This window comes from Salvelinus sp. IW2-2015, unplaced genomic scaffold (assembly GCF_002910315.2).
Source record: "Salvelinus sp. IW2-2015 unplaced genomic scaffold, ASM291031v2 Un_scaffold1063, whole genome shotgun sequence".
In the NCBI taxonomy this organism is placed as follows: Eukaryota; Metazoa; Chordata; class Actinopteri; order Salmoniformes; family Salmonidae; genus Salvelinus; species Salvelinus sp. IW2-2015.
The window spans coordinates 47,856-73,405 of record NW_019942713.1 but is presented as its reverse complement, the minus strand read 5'-3'; the positions used below and the strand labels follow the sequence as shown (position 1 = coordinate 73,405).

Here is a 25,550-nt window from a genome sequence, read left to right as displayed (position 1 = left end):
GCAGAATGATCCTCAGATCAGATGACCCAAGACTCCCTGAAATGGCACCACCAACAACGGCTGAGCTGCTACAACTTCGAGGAGATGCTCGCCACACAACACGGGTGCAGTAAGCACACCTTTGAGCTGGGAAGGACTGGAGCTTTCCCTGCTGTCAGACTTGGTGGTTCCCGGGAAGTTTTAAAACCTTCAGAAAACTGTCAATCATATAAATAAGGGAAGTTTGTGAGGGCAACAATAAACTTTTGAGAAACAATACTTGTGCATTTTCTGTCTAGCATATAGTCGTCATTATTGTACTTTTGGAATTATTTACTAAACTATTCTCTTTTCCTGGACATCTATGCTCTTGACAGTTTACACTTTACTTTAGCAAACCTACAGGTGGGTAGATATCCAGAAAGACGGATGGACTACCCTCGTGTAAATACAGTACAAAACAAGTCAGTCCAATTATACAGGTCAGGTCAAATAGTTTTATTAAGGAGATATACAAGGTAGTCTCCGTAACCTTCCTCAAAATAACAAAAGCACAGTGTAAGGGAAACATTCCGATAAAGTACTGAACTGAACTGACCAGACTAAAGAAAAATTCACACAAAAATCGACTTAAAGATATCACCAAATCAAGTATTTTTCCTAATTGGGATCCAAATGAAGAATAAAGTACAGTGTAGTTGTGGAAAGTGTTAACCTGTTATGTAAACATACAGTACTTGGTAATAAATAAATGGAATATTGCAGTGGTGAAATGGCAGGAGTTGTGTGTAATAGTGTGTAGAAGTCTCCCTGCAATTCATGCAGGTGCACCAGCGAGGTTGTCTGGAGACCCTAGGCTAGCTCTCCGGTACTCCATGATGTGAAACATCACTCCAGGTAGACGGGAAGCAGCCAGCTCCAGCACCTCTCCCCTTTCTTCAAAGGACAGTTCTTGCAATTTAAGCTGTAATGATAAGAAAAAAGTAACATGAAATTACAGAATGCAGCCAAATGTTGTGTGATATGATTACAATGTTGTGAAATGGGTAAATAGTACCACAGGTGAAATATTTTTACTAACCATCATCTCGGCCAGCCTCTCTTCTTGCAGTCAGGCAGCCCTTTGAAGGTCTTCCTGTCCAATTCTTTCTTTCTGCACCTCTGCCTGTGCCCCTGGATGGTCTACGGCTCTTCAAAACTGGAATCCCACAGAAAAAAACATGTACACAACACTTATTAGGATTGTATGGTAATGTTCAATACATGGTCTTTTATGTATAAGCAATAAGGATTTTCATGCAGAAGAGTATAACACATCTACAATCCATACACCACATCTTTATAGCCATAGCTCTCGAGAATCAAGGGGCCATCCCAGTGAACCCTGTACTGACCTCACCTTCTGGATGATAGCGGGATGAACAGGCAGTGGCTCGGGTGGTTGTCCTTGATGATCTTTTTGGCCTTCCTGTGACATCGGGTGTTGTAGGTGTCATGGAGGGCAGGTAGTTTCCCCCAGGGAAAGGGGTTGTGCAGACCACACACCCCTCAGAAGAGCCTTGTGGTTGTGGGCGGTGCAGTTGCCGTACCAGGCGGTGATGCAGCCGGACAGGATGCTCTCAATTGTGCATCTGTAAAAGTCTGTGAGGGTTTTAGGTGACAAGCTCAATTTCTTCAGCCTCTTGAGATTGAAGAGGCGCTGTTGCGACTTCTTCACCACACTGTCACTGTCTGTGTGGGTGGACCATTTTAAGTTTGTCCGTGATGTGTACGCTGAGGTAATAAAAACTTTCCACCTTCTCCACTGCTGTCCCGTCGATGTGGATAGGGGGGTGCTCCCTCTGCTGTTTTCTGAAGTCCACGATCATCTCCTTTGTTTTGTTGACGTTCAGTGAGAGGTTGTTTTGCTGACACCACACACCGAGTGCCCTCACCTCCTTCCTGCAGGCTGTCTCATCGTTGTTGGTAATCAAGCCTACTACTGTTGTGTCGTCTGCAAACTTGATGATTGAGTTGGAGGCGTGCATGAAGGGCAAAGGACTAGCCAAAACCAAAGTTATTTTCAATGAATGCAGAGCTATGATAGTCAAAATTCATTATTTTACAATGTATTTTTTTTTACAAAAGTCTGTTAACTAATCTACAAAAGCTATTGTCATATTGATATATTTTACCAGGCAGGGAAATTCACTATAGCTATTGACAACCATTTAGCTAGCTAAATAGCTAGCTAGCTAATGTTACCTACCTTTTTGGCTAACAACGTGAATATTTTAACATGTACATTTTTTTTWACCTGTTCGTAAGACATTGTTTCTCAAGTAGAATCAAGTTATCTTCAACGTTGTCCATAACTGTTATCACATCGCATGCATCCACAGTCTCCAATTTCCTGAAAATGTCGAAATTGGCAACACTAGGTTTCCACGAGATGAAATAGCCACAAAGTCTCAGAGCGGATGTTGATGCTACGTCATCCGACCAATGAGAGCTGGGGTTTCTGGGATACGTGTTCAAATCTCAAAGAAATACTACATTCTTGTCAGAAGGGTCCAAAAACACCTGTACCCACATAGTTACGCAGTGCAGGTTTAATAAAAAATGCTATGACATTATAGTGCCCTTCATGATATAATAATGCTCTGACATCATAATGCCCTTGATGAAGCAGGCCTAATAATGATCTGACATCATAATGCACTTTATTATGTAATCATGCTCTGACATAACAATGCACTGTATTGTATTTAACCTTATACAGGTTGTCTAATGGAAATCTAATCAAATCTATTTAGCAAGAGACACCTTTTGTCTCATGATGTAATAATGCTCTGACATCATATCTCTCTCTCTGTGTGCAGACGGACGCAGCGCTGATGTACGACGCGGTGCACGTGGTAGCGGTGGCAGTGCAGCAGTCGCAGCAGATCACTGTCAGCTCGCTGCAGTGCAACCGCCACAAACCCTGGCGCTTCGGAGGGCGCTTTATAAGCCTCATCAAAGAGGTACCGTAATACTTCAAATGTTAGCGTTTCATTGACATACAGTATAGGATGAATTGAGTAAGTATGACTTAATGTTAATTAAGTTAATATGACTATGGCTTGTGTTTAAGTTACCACTACTCAGTTTATTTAGTGACTCACTAAACACCAGTCTCAACATCAACAGTGAAGAGGGGACTCCGGGATGCTGGACTTCTAGACAGAGCAAAAAAGAAAAAGCCATATCTCAGACTGGCCAATAAAAATAAAAGATTAAGATGGGCAAAAGAACACAGACACTGGACAGAGGAACTCTGCCTAGAAGGCCAGCATCCCGGAGTAACCTCTTCACTGTTGACATTGAGACTGGTGTTTAGTGAGTAATGAAGCTGCCAGTTGAGGACTTCTGAGGCGTCTGTTTCTCAAACTAGACACTTTAATGTACTTGTCCTCTTYCTCAGTTGTGCACCGGGGACAGTTTGTGCTGTTCTGTGAAGGGAGTAGTACACAGCGTTGTACGAGATCTTCAGTTTCTTGGCAATTTCTCGCATGGAATAGCTTTCATTTCTGAGAATAAGAATAGACTGAAGAGTTCCAGAAGAAAGATATTTGTTTCTGGCCATTTTGAGCCTGTAATTGAACCCACAAGTGCTGATGCTCCAGATACTCAACTAGTCTATAGAAGGCCAGTTTAATTGCTTCTTTAATCAGAACAACCGTTTGCAGCTGTGCTAAAATAATTGCAAAAGGGTTTTCTAATGATCAATTAGCCTTTTAAAATGATAAACTTGGATTAGCTAACACAACATGACATTGGAACACAGGAGTGATGGTTGCTGATAATGGGCCTCTGCACGCCTACGTAGATATTCCATTAAAAGTCAGCCGTTTCCAGGTACAATAGTCATTTACAARACTAACAATGTCTACACTGTATTTCTGATCAATTTGATGCTATTTTAATGGACAAAAACGTGCTTTTCTTTCAAAAACAAGGACATTTCCAAGTGACCCCAAACATTTGAATGGTAGTGTGTATATATATWTTTTTTTGTCAGATGTTACTATGGAATACTGAAGTATAATTACAAGCATTTCATAAGTGTCAAAGGCTTTTATTGACAATTACATGAAGTTGATGCAAAGAGTCAATATTTGCAGTGTTGACCCTTCTTTTTCAAAACCTCTTTAATCCAAGCTGGAATGCTGTCAATTAACTTCTGGGCCACATCCTGACTGATGGCAGCCAATTCTTGCATAATCAATGCTTGGAGATTGTCAGAATTTGTGGGGTTTTGTTTGTCCACCCGCCTTTTGAGAATTGACAACAAGTTCTCAATGGGATTAAGATCTGGGGAGTTTCCTGGCCATGGACCCAAAATATTGATGTTTTGTTCCCCGAGCCACTTAGTTATCACTTTTGCCTTATGACAAGGTGCTCCATCATGCTGGAAAAGGCATTGTTTGTCACCAAACTGTTCCTGGATGGTTGGGAGAAGTTGCTCTCGGAGGATGTTTTGGTACCATTCTTTATTCATGGCTGTGTTGTTAGGCAAAATTGTGAGTGAGCCCAATCCCTTGGCTGAGAAGCAACCCCACACATGAATGGTCTCAGGATGCTTTACTGTTGGCATGACGCAGGACTGATGGTAACGCTCACCTTGTCTTCTCCGGACAAGCTTTTTTCCGGATGCCCCAAACAATCGGAAAGGTGATTCATAGAAAATGACTTTACCCCAGTCCTCAGCAGTCCAATCCCTGTACCMTTTGCAGAATATCAGTCTGTCCCTGATGTTTTTCCTGGAGAGAAGTGGCTTCTTTGCTGCCCTTTTTGACACCAGGCCATCCTCCAAAAGTCTTCACATCACTTTGTGTGCAGATGCACTCACACCTGCCTGCTGCCATTCCTGAGCAAGCTCTGTACTGGTGGTGCCCCGATCCCACAGCTGAATCAACTTTAGGAGACGGTCCTGGCGCTTGCTGGCCTTTCTTGGGTGCCCTGAAGCCTTCTTCACAACAATTGAACCGCTCTCTTTGAAGTTCTTGATGATCCGATAAATGGTTGATTTAGGTGCGATCTTACTGGCACCAATATCCTTGCCTGTGAAGCCCTTTTCGTGCAAAGCAATGTTAACGGCACATGTTTCCTTGCAGGTTACCATGGTTGACAGAGGAAGAACAATGAATCCAAGCACCACCCTCCTTATTCGAACTCAATCAGCATGACAGAGTGATCTCCAGCCTTGTCCTCGTCAACACTCACACCTGTGTTAACGAGATAATCACTGACATGATGTCAGCTGGTCCTTTTGTGGCAGGGCTGAAATGCAGTGGAAATGTTTTGGGGGGATTCAGTTCATTTGCATGGCAAAGAGGGACTTTGCAATTAATTGCAGTTCATCTGATCACTCTTCACAACATTCTGGAGAATATGCAAATTYCCATCCTACAAACTGAGGCATCAGACTTTGTGAAAATTAATACTTGTGTCATTCTCAAAACTTTTGCCCACGACTGTATACATATATATATATATATTTAAGTGTAATTGTTGTTTATTGATGTGTTCATTCAGAGCTGCAAAATATGCCGTGGTCTCGGCATGACTCCCTGCTTAAATACAAATGTACTGTCCCCCACCACTTTAGTCTCTCATATCTCTCCCTGCGCTGTCTCTCTGATCCTCCAATCACTTTGAAGTAAAAATTCAAGCACAACCAACTTCACAGTGTAATGAACTCTAATACCTGTCAAACAAGCTTCTGTGGTGCTCGTCTCTATTGTCTCTTGTTGTATTTAAATGCAGACAGTGTGGAGAGAGCCAGATGGAACGGCTAGCTAATTGAAATGGAAACATTGCGGGGCTTTGGTTTTGGATCGAAATACAATGAAAGAGCATGTAGGATTATGGGTAATTGAGGGATACAATTTGGACACATTGGACTTTGTTTTTGAGTTGAATTAGGTGGTTGGTGTGTGTGTGTGTTGTGTGTGTGTGTGGTGTGTGTGTGTGTGTGTGTGTGTGTGTGTGTGTGTGTGTGTGTGTGTGTGTGTGTGTGTGTGTGCCCCTCTCTATAGGCCCATTGGGATGGCTTGACTGGACACATCCTCTTCAACAAAACTAACGGATTGAGGACAGACTTTGACCTGGATGTAATCAGTCTAAAGGAGGAAGGACTGGAAAAAGTGAGTTTGTGTGTGTGCGTGGGTCAGTGGTGGTCGGTGCCGTTTCAGATTAGGAGGATGATTTTTTTCTTATTAACATGACCTTATTTCTATTACAGCATATTGGATGATTGTAATTCATATTCCATTCACCCAGCTCAACGTAACATCGATAGGTTTAGGCTACTACATTATACTCAAATTTGCCCTATACCCTTCATGAGGTTGCTACAACCTAGCCTACAAATTAAAGTTTATAACGAAGGTGCACAGGTCGACAGACAAATTGAGGCAATCAAGGTGACAGACAGTAACACATTCAATACTACGTTGCACACTCTCACATGCGTCTAGCTGATCTTGGGTGTAATCATTAGCCCAACTAAAACCAAAGTTTCTATTGGACAAAGTCAGCTACGTCCATCCCTCTTTTGTTCCATTTGCTTACATTTAAGAAAGGTTTTGCAAAGGAATTGACGGAATCAATATACCCCTGATCAACCGCACACACGGTCACTTTCATAGCAGCCACGTACAGCATCATCACTTTGCTCGTTGTATAATTCCTTCTTCCATCTACGCACTGTCCTCCTCTAACCTTTTCCCTTCAATTGTGGACTAAACTCACCAAGCCAAACCTTCATATCATAACCGCTAAACAGCCTACATCGTTGTCACCATATTAAGTAACGTCATAGCCAACATAGCTACTAAAACTAGCCCGTTTGTACACATGGATGGGATTGTGGGTTTACTATCACGCAGTACAGCGTAAAGCAAGCAGCTTACGACAAGCAGTTTAGCAGTAACACAGGTGGGCCCCGTAGGAAATACATTTATAAAACAGAAAGCTTACCTTGATTTGGAAGAGTTGCAGTGTTGGATAGCCTTGGTCAGCTAGCTAGCATTCCTCTTTGTTTGAGTCAGGTTGTTAAGTTGGCTAAAATAGCTGCATTAGCTAGCTYAGTAATTGAAATGTAAACTAAGAAGAATAAAAAATACAACTAAATATAATTTTCTCTCTCTGCTGCTTCTCCTTCCTTTTGAAGAAATCAATTTGTTCAAAACTCTTCAACTATTGTCTTTCTCTCTCTTTGAATCAACTCTTTGAGTCAATTGTTGAAAATAATGGCGCTGGAGGAGATGGCTGCCGTTTTACAGGCTCCTAACCAATTGTGCTATTGTGTGTGTTTCTTAGCGTTATTTGTAACTTATTTTGTACATAATGTTTCTGCCACCATCTCTTAAGACCAAAAAGAGCTTCTGGATATCAGGAAACCGATTACTCACCTTGTACTGGACCAAGATTTTTCTTTAACGAGTCGGACGCAAAGGATTTACTTCAGAAACCAGACAAGTCCCAAATCCCTGTCATTTGCATGAAGAAGAGACGGAGATATGGGGGTCGTAGGTCAGGGTGCCTTGTAAGAATCCGACAGCAAGTGGGTAACCCYCCTCTACCATCAGTCCTATTAGCCAACACGCAATCATTGGATAATAATCTGGATGAGCTCCGATCAAGACTATCCTACCAACATGACATTAAAAACTGTAATATCTTGTTTCACAGAGTCGAAACGACGACATGGATAACATACAACTGGCTGGGTTTTCCGTGCATCGGCAAGATAGAACATCTGCCTCCGGAAAGACAATGGATAGCGGTCTGTGTCTATTTGTCAATAACAGCTGGTGAACGAAATCTAAGATGAATGAAGTCTCAAGGTTTTGCTCACCTGAGGTAAAGTATCTCATGATAAGCTGTAGACTACACTATGTACCAAGAATTTTCATCTGTATTTTTCATAGCTGGCTATTTACCACCACAAACTGATGCTGGCACTAAGAACGCACTCAACGAGTTGTATAAGGCCCTAAGCAAACAAGAAAATGCTCATCCAGAGGCGGTGCTCCTAGTGGCCGGGGACTTTAATTCAGGGAAACTTAAATATGTTTTACCTCATTTCTACCAGCATGTAATATGTGCAACCAGTGAAAAAAAACTCTAGACCACCTTTACTCCACACACAGAATGTAACGTTCGTCGTCGGAATGAGACCAAAGCGCAGCGTAGAAAGTGTTCATGATTTAATGTTCACAAAAACATTCAAACAAAATGACAAAAGGAGAAAAACGAAAGCGCACAGTTCTGTCACGGAAACATCCTAAACAGAAAACAACACGCCACAAAACCCAAACGGAAAATGACAACTTATATATGATCCCCAATCAGAGACAACGATAGACATCTGCCTCTGATTGGGAACCACACTCGGCAAAACAACAAAGAAATAGAAAACATAGATTTTCCCACCCGAGTCACACCCTGACCTAACCAAACATAGAGAATAAATAAGGATCTCTAAGGTCAGGGCGTGACACAGAGACACATACAAAGCTCTCTCTCGCCCTCTATTTGGCAAATCTGACCATAATTCTATCCTCCTGATTCTTGTTAACAAGCAAAAACTAAAGCCGGAAGTACCAGTGACTCGCTCAATAGGGAAGTGGTCAGATGACGCAGATGCTAAGCTACAGGACTGTTTTGCTAGCACAGACTGGAATATGTTCTGGGATTCTTCCAACGGCATTGAGGAGCAGTAAGTGCATTGATGATGTTGTCCCCACAGTGACCGTACGTACGTAAATACCCCAACCAGAAGCCATGGATTACAGGTAACATCCACACTGAGCTAAAGGATAGAGCTGCCACTTTGAGGGAGTGGGGACTAACCCGCTCCCTCAAATCCCACTCTGCCCTCGGACGAAACATCAAACAGGCAAAGCGTCAATACAGGACGAAGATTAAATCCTACAACACTGGCTTTGATGCTCGTTGGATGTGGCAGGGATTGCAAACTATTACGAACTACAAAGGGAAGCACAGCCACGAGCTGCCCAGTGACATGAGCCTACTAGATGAGCTAAATTACTTCTATGTGCCCTCACTGACATTTTCAACCTGTCCCTGACCAAGTCGGTAATACCAACATGTTTCAAGCAGACTACCATAGTCCCTGTGCCCAAGAACACCAAGGTAACCTACCTAAATGACTACCGACCCGTAGTACTCAGGTCTGTAGACATGAAGTGCTTTGAAAAGCTGGTCATGGCTCACATCAACACCATTATCCCAGAAACCCTAGACCCACCTAATTTGCATACATATTACGTCCCAACAGATCCACAGATGACGCAATCTCTATTGCACTCCACACTGCCCTTTCCCACCTGGACAAAAGGAACACCTATTTGAGAATGCTATTCATTGACTACAGCTCAGCGTTCAACACCATAGTGCCCTCAAAGCTCGTCACTAAGCTAAGGACCTTGGTAATAATCACCTCCCTCCGCAACTCGATCCTGAACTTCTTGACGGTCTGCCTCCAGGTGGTAAGGGTAGGTAACAACACATTTYCCAGGCTGATCCTCAACATGGGGGCCCTTCAGGGGTGCGTTCTCAGTCCCCTTCTGTACCAACTGTTCTCCCATGACTGCATGGCCAAGCACGACTCCAACACCATCATTAAGTTTGCCGATGACACAACAGTGGTAGGCCTGATCACCGACAACGATGAGACAGCCTATAGGGAGGAGGTCAGAGACCAGGCATTGTGGTGCCAGGATAACAACCTCTGCCTCAGCGTGATCAAGACAAAGGAGAGGATCGTGGACTACAGGAAAAGGAGGCCCGAGCATGCCCCCATTCTCATTGACGGTGCTGTAGTGGAGCAGGTTGAGAGTTTCAAGTACCTTGGTGTCTACATCACCAATGAACTGTCGTGGTCCAAGCACACCAAGATGGTCGTYAAGAGGGTACGACAATGCCTATTCTCCCACAGAAGATTGAGAAGATTTGGCATGGGTCTTCAGATCCTCAAAAGGTTACACAGCTGCACCATTGAGAGCATCCTGACAGGTTGCATCACCCCGCCTGGTATGGCAACTGCTCAGCCTCCGACCGCAAGGCACTACAGATGGTAGTGCGTACGGCCCAGTACAACACTTGGGCCAAGCTTCCTGCCATCCAGGAGCTCTATACATGGTGGTGTCAGAGGAAGGCCCTAAAAATTGTCAAAGACTCCAGCCACCCTAGTCATAGACTGTTCTCTCTGCTAACGCACGGCAAGTGGTACCTGAGCTCCAAAAGGCTTCTTAACAGCTTCTACCCCCAACCCCCAAGCTTCTACCCCCTTCTACCCCCAATTTTTACGCTGTTGCTACTCTCTGTTTATTATCTATGCATAGTCACTTCAACTCTACCAACGTACATATTACCTCAATTACCTCGACTAAACAGAATTGTTTTAAGTTTTAAGAGGATATCTTTTTTTTGTTGGAAGCACCAAAAAGTTACTTTTTCTAATCTTCTTATAGAGTCACATGCAGGTAAGATGTTTTGATTTCCTATATAGCACCAGAAAGAGCAGATTCTGAGGTTTCAAAATATCACTTTTTACAAACAAAAGAACAGTTCCATGAGCTCCACACTTGAGCATGAGGCAATAGATAACCTACAGTAAAAATACATCTCATTCTAATGTTACCCAAGACCTTCATAAACACAACCAAAGTATTATTTTTTCCGATAGCATCTGCCTGTCCTCCTCCTTAAGGATCGAACCCCAGAAACAGCAGGGGTTCAAACTTTAGAACCCAGTTCCTATATTATAATATAAAAATGTATTTTATTAAACAAAACTATGCAACATTTTATCTCTGGGACCCTCAGGATGATAAATCAGAGCAAGATTACTGAATGTAAGTACATTATTTACCTTCAGAGGTGAATGTATCAAACCAGTTTCCGTGATACATTTTTTTTTTTTTGTACACTCCTCAAACAACAGCATGGTATTTTTTCACAGTAAGTGTAGCTACTGTAAATTGGACAGTGCAGTTAGATTAACAAGAATTTAAGCTTTCTGCTTAATGTCCTGGGAAATGTTCTTGTTACTTACAATGTCATGCTAATCATATTAGCACACGTTAGCTCAACCGTCCCGGTGGAGGGACACCAATCCCGTAGAGGATATCCTGTTGTCTTAATGACTCATTTATGACAATTTCCAGTGTCATTGGAAATCGTCATAAATGAGTCATTAGTGAAACCATTTATCAAGATTGCATTTATAGTAGTTATTCATTTACACTCATGACACTTTATATAAGCTCATGAATTATCAACTACATAATATCAAGAGTGGAGAGATTCAAGGAATTGCTTCATGATTTCACATTTGGACTCATTGTCTAGATATGGCATCCTCCAGCAGTCTCCTGTCAGAAGCACAGATCCTGTGTTCTGTTTGGAATTGTTCATTGAGCCTGTCACCACTTCATGTGGACACAACTTCTGCATGGCCTGCATCAGAAAGTACTGGGACAGTAATGGCCTGTGCCAGTGTCCACTGTTTAAGGATAAACTCTACAGGAGATCTGAGCTTCGCATCAATACTTTCATTTCTGAGATTGCTCCTTCGTTCAGGAAGTCAGTTCAAGTAAAAGCTACAAGCAGCCCAGACCAAAGCCATGCCGGCCCTGGAGAAGTGGCCTATGATGTATGTACCGGGACGAAACTCAAGGCCCTGAAGTCATGCATGGAGTACTTGACCTCTTACTGTGAGACTCACCTGCAGCCTCATCAGATAGCCCCAGCCCTGCAGACCTGAAGACACACAGGCTGATCGACCCTGTGGAGAACCTGGAAAACAGGATTTGTAAGGAGCACAACAAACTCCTTGAGTTGTTCTGAAGGACTGATCAGACGTGTGTTCATTGGCGATTTTAGCATGTAAATCTTGGTGGGGCAAAAACCCAAAAAGTGGAATGCATGCCAGAAAAGCCACTACACAACACAACACTAAACAATACATGTATTGCACTACAAACGGTGCCCACAAACCCACAAAGGGTCTACATAAAGCTGTGCCAACAGCAGTCCCAACACCTTACCACTATTACATCTGGAGCCTTGTCTGGCAGCGAAACAGTTCATTCAGCCTCATTCACTTCCTTTTAAAAAAACATAGCTGATATGGCTGACTTGCTTAAACAAATGTGGTTTCTAATGACAATTGAAATGTACAAACTATGGCCTAAGGGGACGACAAGCGGATAAGAGACAATCCGGACATAACATTAGTCAATATAACTATTTGTATGCATCTGGGTGTGTGTGGAGTAAAGGTGGTCTAGGATTTTTTTCCCTCTGGTTGCACATGTGACCTGCTGGTAAAAATTTGGTAAAACTGATTTAAGTTTGCCTGCATTAAAGTCCCCGGCCACTAGGAGCGCCGCTTCTGGGTGAGCATTTTCTTCTTTGCTTATGGCCTTATAGAGTTGGTTGAGAGCGGTCTTAGTGCCAGCTTTGTTCTGTGTTGGTAAATAGACGGCTACGAATAATATAGATGAGAACTCTCTAGGTAGATAGTGTGGTCTACAGCTTATCATAAGGTACTCTACCTCAGGCGAGCAAAACCGTAAGACTTCTTCAATATTACTCATCGCGCACCAGCTATTATTGACAAATAGACACACACCCCCACCCCTCGTCTTACCAGAGGTAGCGTCTCTGTTCTGCCTGTGCATGAAAAATCCTGCTAGCTCTATATTGTCCATATCGTCGTTCAGCCATGTCTCGGTGAAAAATAAGCTGTTACAGTTTTTAATGTCCCGTTGGTAGGATAATCTTAATCGTTGATCATCAGTTTTATTTTCCGATTGCACGTTAGCAAGAAGAACGGATGGCAGTGGGAGTTTATCGCTCGCCTACGGATTCTACACAAAACGCAAAACAACTTACATGCCCTGTGTCTGGTGTGCGCTTTACGCATGTACATTGAAAGGATCTGGGATATCCAGTTATGTACCAGCTTTTTGTCTGTTTTGCTATTCCAGCTCAAGTAAGGCCACTCTCTAAACAGCGTCTCTCCCACTGGCATATAGCAGCAYGGGGAAAGGGTTACCTGGCAGTGTACAGGGTCTCCAAAATGGGTCTGGCAGCGTCTTGGGCGTTGTTTAAAGGGTTGACTGTAGGAGATATTTGTGCTGCGGAGAGTTTTGCATCGCCGCACACTTTTGTGAGGTTTTATCGCTTGGATGTCTGTGCTCACAGTGTGCTTAAGACTGTGACAGTAGAAAGTCACTAGGCAGCATGCTGTGTGCCCAATTAAAAAAAAAATATATATATATATATATATATATATATCTCACCTTTATTTAACCAGGTTAATTAACTCTTCTACATTTGCACACACTGTACATAGATTTTTCTTTTTTTCTATTGTTTTATTGACTGTACGTTTGTTTATGTGTAACTCTGTGTTGTTTTTGTTGCACTGCTTTGCTTTATCTTGGCCAGGTCGCAGTTGTAAATGAGAACTTGTTCTCAACTGGCCTACCTGGTTAAATAACGGTGAAATAAAAAAAGAAAATAAATAAAAATGCTTGGGAATAATTTGGAACAGATTTCGAAAATGAAAATCACTTGGAGCTGACCCTGATACAGCACACCCCACTCTTATTCTGTCTGAGGACAGTAAATAAGTATACAATCAGAAGACAGAATCTCATTGAAAACCCCAAAAGAGTGTGTGTGTGTGTCCTAGGAAAGAAGGGCTTCTCCTCTGGGCAATTTTACTATGAGGTGCAGATCAAGGGGAAGACTGATTGGGGTTTAGGAGTGACAAAAGAGTCCATCAACAGGAAGAGAAACATTTGCCTGAGACATGGGAAATTAGCATGAAGCTCTTGATAAACCRGCTGTCCCACTCCTCCTGAGAGAGAAGCCCCAGAAGGTGGGAGTATTTTTGGATTATGAGGAGGGTCAGGTATCCTTCTATGATGTGGAGGTTAGATCTCATACAGTATCTACTCTTTCACTGGCCATACCTTCACTGAGGCACTACCCATACTTTGGCCCCAAGCCCAATGATGGTGGTAAAAACTCTGCCCCCCTGACCATCACTCTTGTCAATCAAACAGTTAGGATTGTAGCTTTTTATTTTTTTAAAGCGATTTATAAAAAGAAAATGCTTAATTAAATCGCTCAACTATCAAGCATAACAAAATACATACAGATATCATTGAATAAATATGAATGTTCTTATTGTTTGTGTATTTTAATTTTCAAGTCAAATCCAACTTGTAAAATAAGAACATTTGCAGCCCCCCTGCTCCTTTCATATTTATTTTGAACCTGACAAACTCCCCAGTCCCTGCTGGTGATAGCATACCCATATCGCGACGCTGCCACCACAATACTTGAAAAGACAGGCTTTCCTGGCTTTTGTGTTGTATTGGATTTTTTCTTTATGCCCCCAAAAATATGTTTTTTTTATGTGTTGTCTTGCCTTATTACTTAACGGCCTTGTTGCAAACAGAATGAAAGACTTTGCCATACAGGCCAGTAATGTGGAGTGAATGCAGTGTTGTTGATCGTCTGTATTTTCAATCAATACATCAATACAATTTATATATTTTTTTATTAATTTGGAAAATGTTCTATAATTTGTCGTTTACTTTGAAAATGTGGAGTAGGTTGTGTAGATTGGTAGGAATAATCCAATGTAATCCCTTTTTAGATAACATTTTAAGGCATTGAAATGTGAAGACCGTGCAATGGGTGTGTAGACTTTCACTAGCGYCTTTATACCACTGGTGCGTGTGTTCACAACTCATGTCTGTCTGTGTATGCATATACAGTACCATTTTATGATATGAGGGGATCATATGTTTCCCCAACAGATTGGAACATGGGACCCTCCCAGTGGGCTGAACATGACAGAGGACCACAAGAGCAAGACGTCTAACATCACTGACTCTCTGGCTAACAAATCCCTCCGCGTCTCCACCATACTGGTAAACATACATTTGGCTAGTTCTCTTTCTTTCTGCGGCCTCACATATGCACACAGCAGGATCACTGAAGTCATGACGACTGAGAGGAGAGATTGAATCAGTGGGGTGCCCAATCAAAAAACGACAAATGGGTAAAATAATATGTTAGGGGGGAAATCCACCCAAAACAACTCATTCATTTAATTTACAGTGTTAAATAACACTAATATGTGAGAACAATATTTGAACATTTTTGTGAACAAATGTTTCATTTTGGCGATATAAAATGGCGAAGTAAAATCGCCTAAACAAACTGCACTATCAATTTAGGAGTCTACAATCTCACCATGTTCAACRTGCAGATCGATGTTCCCAACAGGGTGGAGTCTGACATTCGCAGCGGCAAATATACTTTTGAGGAGATGGGAAACATTGCACATGCTACGGTGGTAATGGGCCGTGCGGTGCATTCTGGGCGAATCTGGGACAAGGAGTGCATGGTAGTCTATTGGGCGCGAGCTCAAAAACCCAACATTAGCATGAATTTCATCAACAAGAAGTACAACATTACAAATCTTTTCCGAGATGTGAGACAATTAACTTGCTATCTGTAATATCGTATAGCTTTGGAATTGTGACATTACGTACTTTCGAGGAAAAAAGGCACGTTTCTCGACATATGAGAGGGGATTGTGAGGCGTCTGTTTCTCAAACTAGACACTCTAATGTACTTGTCCTCATGCTCAGTTCTGCACCAGGGCCTCCCACTCCTCTTTCTATTCTGGTTAGAGACAGTTTTCAGCTGTGCTAACATAATTGCAAAAGGGTTTTCTAATGATCAATTAGCCTTTTAAAATGATAAACTTGGATTAGCTAACACAATGTGCCATTGGAACACAGGAGTGATGGTTGCTGATAATGGGCCTCTGTACGCCTATGTAGATGTCACATTACAAAATCTGCCGTTTCCAGCTACAATAGTAATTTACAACATTAACAATGTCTACACTGTATTTCTGATCAATTTGATGTTATTTTAATGGACCAAAAAAAAGGCATTTCTAAGTGACCTCTAATTTTGAACGGTTGTGTAGAAGTAAGATTTTGAGACATAGCATGTATTATTTTCATATTTTAGTGATTTGCTTTATGCAACATTCCTGTTCTTTTTAGAAGTTGTCTCACAAAAACAAGTGTTATCTCGGTGAAATGTAAATTAGCCACTGAGCGTCCTTTTTATTTTCAAAGCCTTTTACGTTTAATTCAGCTCGTGTCATGCTAATTTAGCTTTTTGCGACCCACGGAAACAACTTTGCAGACAACCACCACAACATGTAAAATTCTAAAGTTGTTGTGAGAAAGCTGCACTGCTCTGTCAACAGAGCTCGGTGCTTATTATCGGATGTATTAGGTTACGAAATCCGACTTTTTGGATATAATGTTAATCCTATGTTAGAGAAAGACTCTACTGAATAATTCAGGACATGAAGAATATTATTTGTCTTGGTAAAATGTATTTCATAAAAATAAAAAACATGAGCTGGCATAACACCCAGAATAATAGTTTGTGGGAGGTGCTTACTAACTATCAAAATAAAAAAGTTGCACACTCCATGTATAATCTCCCAGCAATTTAATGGGTATTTACCAACGTTTCGGCATCACTGTGCCTTCCTCAGGGTGATGTCATGAATARTTGAACCAGGTTATGTAGACACACAGTGCAATTAGTGTAACCAATGACAGTAGTGAGGGGTGTGTCATAATGATTAAGTGAATTAAAAATGAATTAGTGAAACTGTAAAAAAAATAGTATATGGCATATTAAATATATTACGCTATTGTTATCATATAGAAACATAATGGAATGTTGTACATCGTATTATCGTCAACATACATTATTGTTTCATTCAATTTCACATAATTTCGTATTTCGTTTTTGTTACATGTAATTTTGGTTCAACCTTAATATATAATGAGCATCATCAACAGGGGGAACATGTCAGGTGTACGCTAATAAGCTGTAAAAAAAATTCATGTTACATTTATAAGACTTGTTCATATAGGAAAATGTGGTCATAAGAAGGGCCTGAGATCAAAGTCAATATTCAGACCACTAGGGGTCAATGTCTTTAGAGAGGATATCCAGTAAGCCTCCCTTTGTAGTAGTAGGATCTTGATGTTACCTCCTCTCCCCCAAATGTAATGCATGCATATAGGTCTACTGAAGCTCTGATTAGCTATGGCGCACCAGTCTGATATGTTTTTATTAGGTTTTATTTACTGCAGTGTCTATAAATTGTCCAAACGCACAACCGCTTTCCCACTCTATATTGCTATAGAATCTTCAGCAATGCTTTACTTTCGTCAGCCCCAAACATTTTATGAAAGTATGAAAACGTGAAAATGACCATATCCAAGTGCTTGCTTGTCAGACAATGTATAAAAAAATAAAAAAAAGATCTTGATTCTCATGGTCTGAGAGTCCTTTAGGTACCTTTTGGCAAACTCCAAGCTGTCCGGTGCCTTTTACTGAGGAGTGACTTCCGTCTGGCAACTCTACAATCATTGCCTCATTGGTGAAGTGCTGCAGAGATGGTTGTTCTTCTGGAAGGTTCTCCCATCTCCACAGAGGAACTCTGGAGCTCTGTCAGAGTGACCATTGGGTTCTTGGTCACCTCCCTGACCAAGGCCCTTCTCCCCCAGATMACTTAGTTTGGCCAGCTCTAGGAATAATCTTGGTTGTTCCAAACTTCCATTTAAGACTGATGGAGGCCACTGTGTTCTTGGGGTCCTTCAATGCTGCAGACATGGTGCTCTTCCCCAGATCTGTGCCTTGACACAATCCTTTTGAATAAGGCTGAAACGTAACAAAATGTGGAAAAAGGGAAGGGGTCTGAATACAGATTTTAATATAATTTCAGCTTTCTAAAACGCTGTCAGTTCCACTTTAACCGCTAGGCTACCTGCTGCCCCATAGCTGGAGTATGATGTATGTTTTTCTCTGCTCTCTTTTGACATCATTCTCTTTCTTGTCCTTTTTTACCACTCTTTGTTGCCGTCCTGCTCTGCTTTATGATCTGTCTTTTCTCATCCCTATCTCTACCTCTCTCTCGCCTCCTACCGCCTCCCTTTGTCTTTACCCCCTCCCTTTGCCTCTTCCTCCTTTCTACCTCTCTCRGCCTCTCTCCCCCTTTCCACCCTCTCCCTCCTTTCTTCCTCCTCCCTCTTTCACTCTACCTTCTCCCCATCCCTCCCACACCCATCTTTCCTTAACAGGTGGAGCCCTATGTGATGTTCAAGAAGTCCGACAAGCCGCTGTACGGAAACGACCGCTTCGAGGGCTATTGCATCGACCTGCTCCGCGAGCTCTCGGGGATCCTGGGCTTTCACTATGAGGTGAGTGTTTTTCCATGTGGCTCAGTTGGTAGAGCATGGGGCTTGCAAAGCCAGGGTTGTGGGTTTGATCTCCATGGGGGAACAGTATGAAAATGAATGCACATACTACTACAAGTGTCTACTGAATGGCATATATAATTTTTCTTGTTGTCGTTGTTACTTTTATAATTAATATCACTGTTATGGGCCTCCCGGGTGGCGCAGTGGTCTAGGGCCACCAYAGTCTCTGGGTTCGCGCCCAGGCTCTGTCGCAGCCGGCCGTGACCGGGAGGTCCGTGGGGCGACGCACAATTGGCATAGCGTCGTCCGGGTTAGGGAGGGTTTGGCCGGTAGGGATATCCTTGTCTCATCGCGCTCCAGCAACTCCTGTGGCGGGCCGGGCGCAGTGCGCGCTAACCAAGGGGGCCAGGTACACGGTGTTTCCTCCGACACATTGGTGCGGCTGGCTTCCGGGTTGGAGGCGCGCTGTGTTAAGAAGCAGTGCGGCTTGGTTGGGTTGTGCTTCGGAGGACACATGGCTTTCGACCTTCGTCTCTCCCGAGCCCGTACGGGAGTTGTAGCGATGAGACAATATAGTAATTACTAGCGATTGGATACCACGAAAATTGGGGAGAAAATGGGAGAAAAATACAAAAAATCACTGTTATTATTATTAGGTGCACCTGGTGGAGGACGGAAAGTATGGGGCGCTGGAGGAGAGCACGGGCCAGTGGAATGGCATGGTCAGGGAGCTCATGGACCACGTGAGTAGTGGAGTGGAGGAGTGTACTGTCATGGTTCCCGTGGTGGTTATTGGTGTGTTGCCGTGGTGATGAGGATACGGTTTGGCAGATAGTGGATACAATGGACAATGGGCTTTGAATAMGTCCAGAGGTTTTGACTTTATAGGGTCTGTTTGGGTCTACACCAATTACACTAAGGACGCTTTTTAGTCCTTTGACTTCCCAGTTCTCACCAAGTCTTGCACATTTCTCATATTGCATATTTATTTAGCAAGGTAAGTCATTGAGAACAAGTTTTAAATTCAAGCAATAAGGCCAGAGGGGGTGAGGTATATGGCCAATATACCACGGCTAAGGGCTGTTCTTAGGCACGACGCGAAGTGAAGTGCCTGGATACACCCCTTAGCTGTGGCACAGTATATTAGCCATATACCACAAACTCCCTGATTGCTATTACAACCTGGTTACCAACATAAACAGAACAGTAAACAAGTATTTTTGCGACATACCCGTGGTATATTGTCTGATGTACCACGGCTTTCAGCCAATCAGCATCCAGGACCTAAACTAATTTACAATAACAACCTAGTTTAAATGACTTCACTGATTTTCCCTTGTCCTTCCAGGATCCACACATTCTCAATGACTGGTCAAAGTGTTGACAGAGAGGAGATCCTATATCTGATAGTTTCTTGCAAGCCCCAGTTTCTAATGTGATACCACAGCCCCTGATTGGTCGACTATCTCCACCCCACAATCTATGTCCAAATTGTATCGGTTCTAATTTGATACCATATCCCCTAATTGGTGGACTACTCCAACCTCCCAATGTATGTCCTAAAATGATTGGTTTTGATGTGATACCACAGCTTCTGATTGGTGGACTCCAATTCCTTCCCCGATCTCTGTCCACAGAAAGCAGACCTAGTGGTGGCTCCTTTGGCCATTACCTACGTGAGGGAGAAGGTCATCGACTTCTCSAAGCCCTTCATGACCCTGGGGATAAGTATCCTCTACCGCAAGCCCAACGGAACCAACCCGGGTGTCTTCTCCTTCCTCAACCCCCTCTCACCCGATATCTGGATGTATATTCTGCTGGCTTACTTGGGTGTCAGTTGTGTGCTGTTTGTCATAGCCAGGTAACATGCCATCCCTCACCGCTCGCTTTCCCAAACCAGACAGCGGCTTTTCTCTCCGTCTTACGATACGAGCACAAGCCCAGAGTGTGAAGTTATTCTACCTGTGAAACAAACTCTATGCCCCACAGGAAAGCTTTGACAGTGTGTGAATTAAGTCCGGCTGACTGAGGCAGTACATATGCCCTCAAGCTCATGTAAAGCTATCTTATGTAAAGTGCTGTGGACATGCCCTGGCTTAACCCCAGACTGAGGGAAATATGAAACAATCGAGTGAGGTAGAGCTAAAGCACTGTATAAGTAACCTATGGCCTTGCCCGGCCTTTGGTTATATATTGGTTTGTTCAGTGTTATGGAGCTGAGTACAGTGTGTTTATACAGCTATTATAAGTAGAGTAAGACTTATTTTTCTGGTTGCAAAATGGTGGTTGTAATCTGACGTTTCTGCATCCATAAAAGCAGTTTACAACAACAATATGACGCCATTATGACATCCGATGCCCAATGTTGCCCGCTTTTTGGTAGAATTCCCCTGGAGCCTTTGCTAATGTAGAAAAGGGTTCATTAACCCCAGAACTCTGGTGTGCCAGCTGTTGATTGTTCTTCGGTTTGACCCCAAGAGTTTTGTGGTTAATATACGTTTTCCAAATGTTACTGGCCTTTTGATCACCTGAAAGGAAGGCAACAACTGTCACCTAAGTTGGTTCAGAATATGCACTTATTTTATTGTCATCTTTATCAAAGGTATGTTGGGTAAGTTTCTCTATGTTTTCAATGTGGCCTTTACACGGTTTTAAGTTTACACAGTAGACACAGTCAAATGAACTCAGATATAACTGCAACATTGTCTGCGTACAAGCATGTTTGTGTGTGTATGAAAGTGTGCTTATTATAACAGATTCACTTATTATAACAAACGTCCTTAACCACACTCTAGTGATGAATAACCTTGCTTGAAACATGATGATTTGGTCTTGGAGGCTTTAGCTCAGCAGGCTTAAACAGTGCTATGGCAATTAAGGAAACCTGGGTTTGAACCCAGGAAATCACACCAATATTGCCCATACTATAGTCTTCTTTATCAGATAACTATTCCTCTCTCTCCTCCATATGGGTGTTGATGTGCAATAGCTCTAAGTCTGATGTACTGATCTCTGCCCAGGCGTCAACTTGCTCTCTCATAATTGTAGTATTGACCTACAAACAGATTGATTGGTTAAGTCCCTATATGTGAAGGATGGTGTTTTCTTTAATCCCCTAGAAATAGAATCGGCAGTGTAGCCATAGACGGAGGTATGTCAGTAGCAAAACAGTAAAACCTCCGATCTCTAAGGATTTAAAAGCTCATTCCACCCACATCTGAAGGGCTAAAAGGAAGTAACTTATTTTCCTATAATCGTCAGAATTCAATTTTTTCATGTTCCTAAACTGTTTCCTCCGACATTTTGTTATTTCTTGACTCTTTCTTGATTCACTCAGAGGGTGTTCTCAATCATAGGTACGTATACAGTCGCAAAATATATCACAGAAAACTTGGACGACGCATGTGACATTCTCAATAAGGCCCCTGTCATTACATGTAAACATGTAATTGCTCCTTACGCCAGCTTACACACTAGATAAGTACATGTCACAGTGTCACCTCAGGCTCTCTCGTCTCGCACACACACACACTGTCTCCTTGTAACCGCTGGCGAACGTGGGCCTGCCGCACAATGTCCACCACAAACACACACTATCTCTCTCTCTATCTCTCTCTCTTACACACCTCTCCTCAGATGCCCTGAGACAATAAAGAAACCGATCTATAAAGCTGGCTCGAGTAATTTAATCCAGCAGACAGATGATAGGAGGGTGCCTGTTGGGTTATTGTGACCCTGGATAGGAGAGGAGGATGATGAGAGAAGAGGAGAGGAGGAGAAGAGGCAGAGGAATCCTTTTGTTATTCTGTGTGGAACTCGGCATGTCCCCTGTCTGTGCTCTGTGTGTGTGTGTGTGTGTGTGTGTGTGTGTGTGTGTGTGTGTGTGTGTGTGTGTGTGTATATTCGTATCAAATCAAACTTTATTTGTGACATGTGCCGAATACAGCATGTGTAGACCTTACCTTGAAATGCTTAATTATAAGACCTTAACCAGCAGTGCAGTTCAAGACGAGTTAAGAAAAATAGTTACCAAATAAACTAAAGTAAAAAATAAATAATAATACAAAGTAACACAATAACATAACAACAACGAGGCTATATACAGGGTGGTACCAGTACCGAGTCAGTGTGTGGGGATACACGTTAGTTGAGGTAAATTGGACATGTATGTAGGGGTGAGGTGACTATGCATAGATAATAAACAGTGAGTAGCAGCAGTGTACAAAACATATGGAGGGGGGGTGTCAATGTAAATATGCCAGTGGCCATTTGATTAATTGTTCAGCAGTCTTATGGCTTGGGGGTAGAAGCTGTTAAGGAGCCTTTTGGTCCTAGATTTGGCGCTCCGGTGCCCCTTGCCATGCAGTAGCAGAGAAAACAATCTATGACTTGGGTGACTGGAGTCATTGACAATTTTATGGGCTTTCCTCAGACACCGCCTATTATAGAGGTCCTGGATGGCAGGAAGCTTGGTCCCAGTGATGTACTGGGCCGTACGCACTACCCTCTGTAGTGCCGTATGGTCAGATACTGTGTAGTTGCCATACCAGGCGGTGATGCAACCGGGCAGGATGCTCTCGATGGTGCAGCTGTAGAGCTTTTTGAGGATCTGGGGACCCATGCCAAATCTTTTCAGTCTCCTGAGGGGGAAAAGGTTTTGTCATGCCCTCTTCACAACTGTCATGGTGTGTTTGGACCATGATAGTTCGTTGGTGATGTGGACACCAAGGAAATTGAAACTCTCGACCCGCTCAACTACAGCCCCGTTGAAGTTATTGGGGGCCTGTTCGGCTCGGCTTTTTCTGTAGTCCACAATCAGCTCCTTTGTCTTGCTCACATTGAGGGAGAGGTTGTTGTCCTGGTACCACACTGCAAGTTCTCTGACCTCCTCCCTATAGGCTGTCTCATCATTGTCGGTGATCAGGCATGACACTGTTGTGTCGTCAGCAAACTTAATGATGGTGTTGGAGTCATGTTAGGCCACGCCGTCTTGGGTGAACGGGGAGTACAGGCGGGGACTAAGTACACACCCCTGAGGGGCCCCAGTGTTGAGGATCAGTCCAGGATCCAGTTGCAGAGGGAGGTGTTTAGTCCCAGGGTCCTTAGCTTAGTGATGAGCTTTGTGGGCACTATGGTGTTGAACGCTGAGCTGTAGTCAATGAACAACATTCTCACATAGGTGTTCATTTTGTCCAGGTGGGAAAGGGCAGTGTGGAGTGTGATTGAGATGACGTCATCTGTGGATCTGTTTGGGTGGTATGCAAATTGGAGTGGGTCTAGGGTATCCAGGATGCTGTTGTTGATGTGAGCCATGACCAGCCCTTCAAAGCACTTCACGGCTACAGATGTGAGTGCTACAGGGCGGTAGCCATTTAGCCATTTTACCTTCGCTTCCTTGGGCTCAGGGACTATGGTGGTCTGCTTGAAACATGTAGCTATTACAGACTCGGTCAGGGAGAGGTTGAAAATGTCAGTGAAGACCCTTGCCAGTTGCTCCGCGCATGCTTTGAGTAGACGTCCTGGGAGTCCGTCTGGCCCCGCGGCTTTGTGTATGTTGACCTGTTTAAAGGTCTTGCTCACATCATTATCACACAGTCATCCAGAACAGCTGGTGCTCCCATACATGCTTCAGTGTTGCTTGTCACATCCGCATCCGCTGAGCGTCAGAGCCGGTGTAGTAGGATTCAATCTTAATCCTGTATTGACTCTTTGCCTGTTTGATGGTTCGTCTGAGGGCATAGCATGATTTCTTATTAGCGTCCGGATTAGTCTCCCACTCTGTCACGATCGCAAGGGGAGATTCAAAGACGATGAGCGCATTCTCTCAGAGTGCATGACCTGTAATTGCTCCCACTGTCCATCATGAGAGAGGCGCACCTTCTTCATATTCGCCCCTGTACACTGTACATTGAGAATGCTGCTCTGCGTCTGCGCACTCACTTTCACTTTCTCTCACTTGATTAGAGCGGTAGCTAGAGCGTCTGGAGGTATTCGGTTTTCTGTCCGTCCTCTTTTCTGCAGCCCGTGGCTTTTTTTTATTGCGGCACGCCCTCGCAATGTGGCCTATTATCCCACAGGCATAACACTTTCCGTGTTTGAATTTACAGTCAAACGCTGCGTGTTTGCCTTTGCAACGATAACAGTCTCTATTGGCTGCTGCACCACGGCTTTCTGTTCTTGAAATTCTACGCGCTCAGCGCTGCTCTCTTTTACTGTATGGCACGCAGTTGCGCCCCTTGTCTGCAAATCCAGTGCATTTCTATTTGCGGACTCCATGGCCTGGCCAGTTTGAGTGCATTCTCAAACGTGAGATTAGGATCTGATAACAATCGTATTTGTATCCTGTCATCATTAATCCCACACACCAGCCGATCGCGTAGCATTTGCGATAATGTATTCCCATAGTTACAGTCCAATGCTAGTTTTCTCAACTCAGCCACATATTCCCCACTGATTCGATAGGTTTTCAATGCGTGAATCAAACTTGAATCTTTGTACTATCTCACTGGGTTTGAAGTGATTTTTTAATAGTTCGACTAAATCTATGAATGACTTTTCTCCTGGTTTATCTGGGCTCAACAGGTTTTCTCATTAAGCTGTACGTCTGTGCACCGACAACGCTTATGAGTATGGATTTCTGTTTAGCGGCATCAGTTATTTCATTAGCAGCAAAGAAATGTTCCATTATTTCAACTAACTCCTCCCATTCCTGATTTTTAGGATCAAATGGTGGTAGCGAGCCTATTGTTGCCAAAGCCATCTTTTCCGATTGTTTCTCCCCTCACACAGTCAATAATTTGTCCTACCGTATCCAGGGAATCAACCTTCAGAATCTTCCACGTTCACTTGAGTCTCACCTCCCGCGTCGCACGCCAAACACTCCGTTAACTTAGTGGCAAAAAAAATCCAACGCAGTTCTCCATAGTTATCCTCATCGCCAAATATGTAGTATCCTTAAAGGCTTCTTAGAATTACGACTCATGAGACTTACGTACGGTTTAGTCTAATTGTAACTTAGATTTTACATTATCTTATGCACCTGGCTTAAAACTACCTGAAGCTTTCTTATACATGGTAATATAGGCAGACATAGAAAATAGCTACGGATAGCGGAAAGCAAACCCGTCTTGAGTCAATACTGCCATCTATTGGTAAACATAAATATACCAGGTTACTACAGTG

The 25,550-nt window shown here is 43.0% G+C and overlaps 1 protein-coding gene and 1 long non-coding RNA gene across 3 annotated transcripts in view; one reads left to right on the top strand and one right to left on the bottom strand.

Moving 5' to 3' along the window:
* Positions 1 to 462: 462 nt before the first annotated feature.
* LOC112069638 (uncharacterized) lies at positions 463 to 2,421 on the bottom strand. 2 transcript variants are annotated; one of them, XR_011475430.1, is made up of 4 exons: positions 2,228 to 2,421; positions 1,379 to 2,019; positions 1,061 to 1,177; positions 463 to 943 (listed from the first exon to the last, which is right to left on the bottom strand). It is a non-coding gene; the product is annotated as an uncharacterized lncRNA (long non-coding RNA). The 2 variants fall into 2 exon arrangements; XR_002893769.2 differs by lacking the exon at positions 2,228 to 2,421 and having other exon boundaries at positions 1,379 to 2,194.
* A 42-nt stretch (positions 2,422 to 2,463) lies between these two features.
* The window catches only part of LOC112069637 (glutamate receptor ionotropic, kainate 2), a 59,239-nt gene continuing 36,152 nt past the window's right edge, over positions 2,464 to 25,550 (top strand). The window contains exons 1-7 of the mRNA XM_070438634.1: positions 2,464 to 2,520; positions 2,841 to 2,984; positions 6,042 to 6,149; positions 14,877 to 14,990; positions 18,249 to 18,368; positions 19,025 to 19,111; positions 20,006 to 20,229. Coding sequence (XP_070294735.1) covers positions 2,464 to 2,520; positions 2,841 to 2,984; positions 6,042 to 6,149; positions 14,877 to 14,990; positions 18,249 to 18,368; positions 19,025 to 19,111; positions 20,006 to 20,229 — 854 coding nt within the window. The remainder of the gene's footprint in view (positions 2,521 to 2,840; positions 2,985 to 6,041; positions 6,150 to 14,876; positions 14,991 to 18,248; positions 18,369 to 19,024; positions 19,112 to 20,005; positions 20,230 to 25,550) is intronic.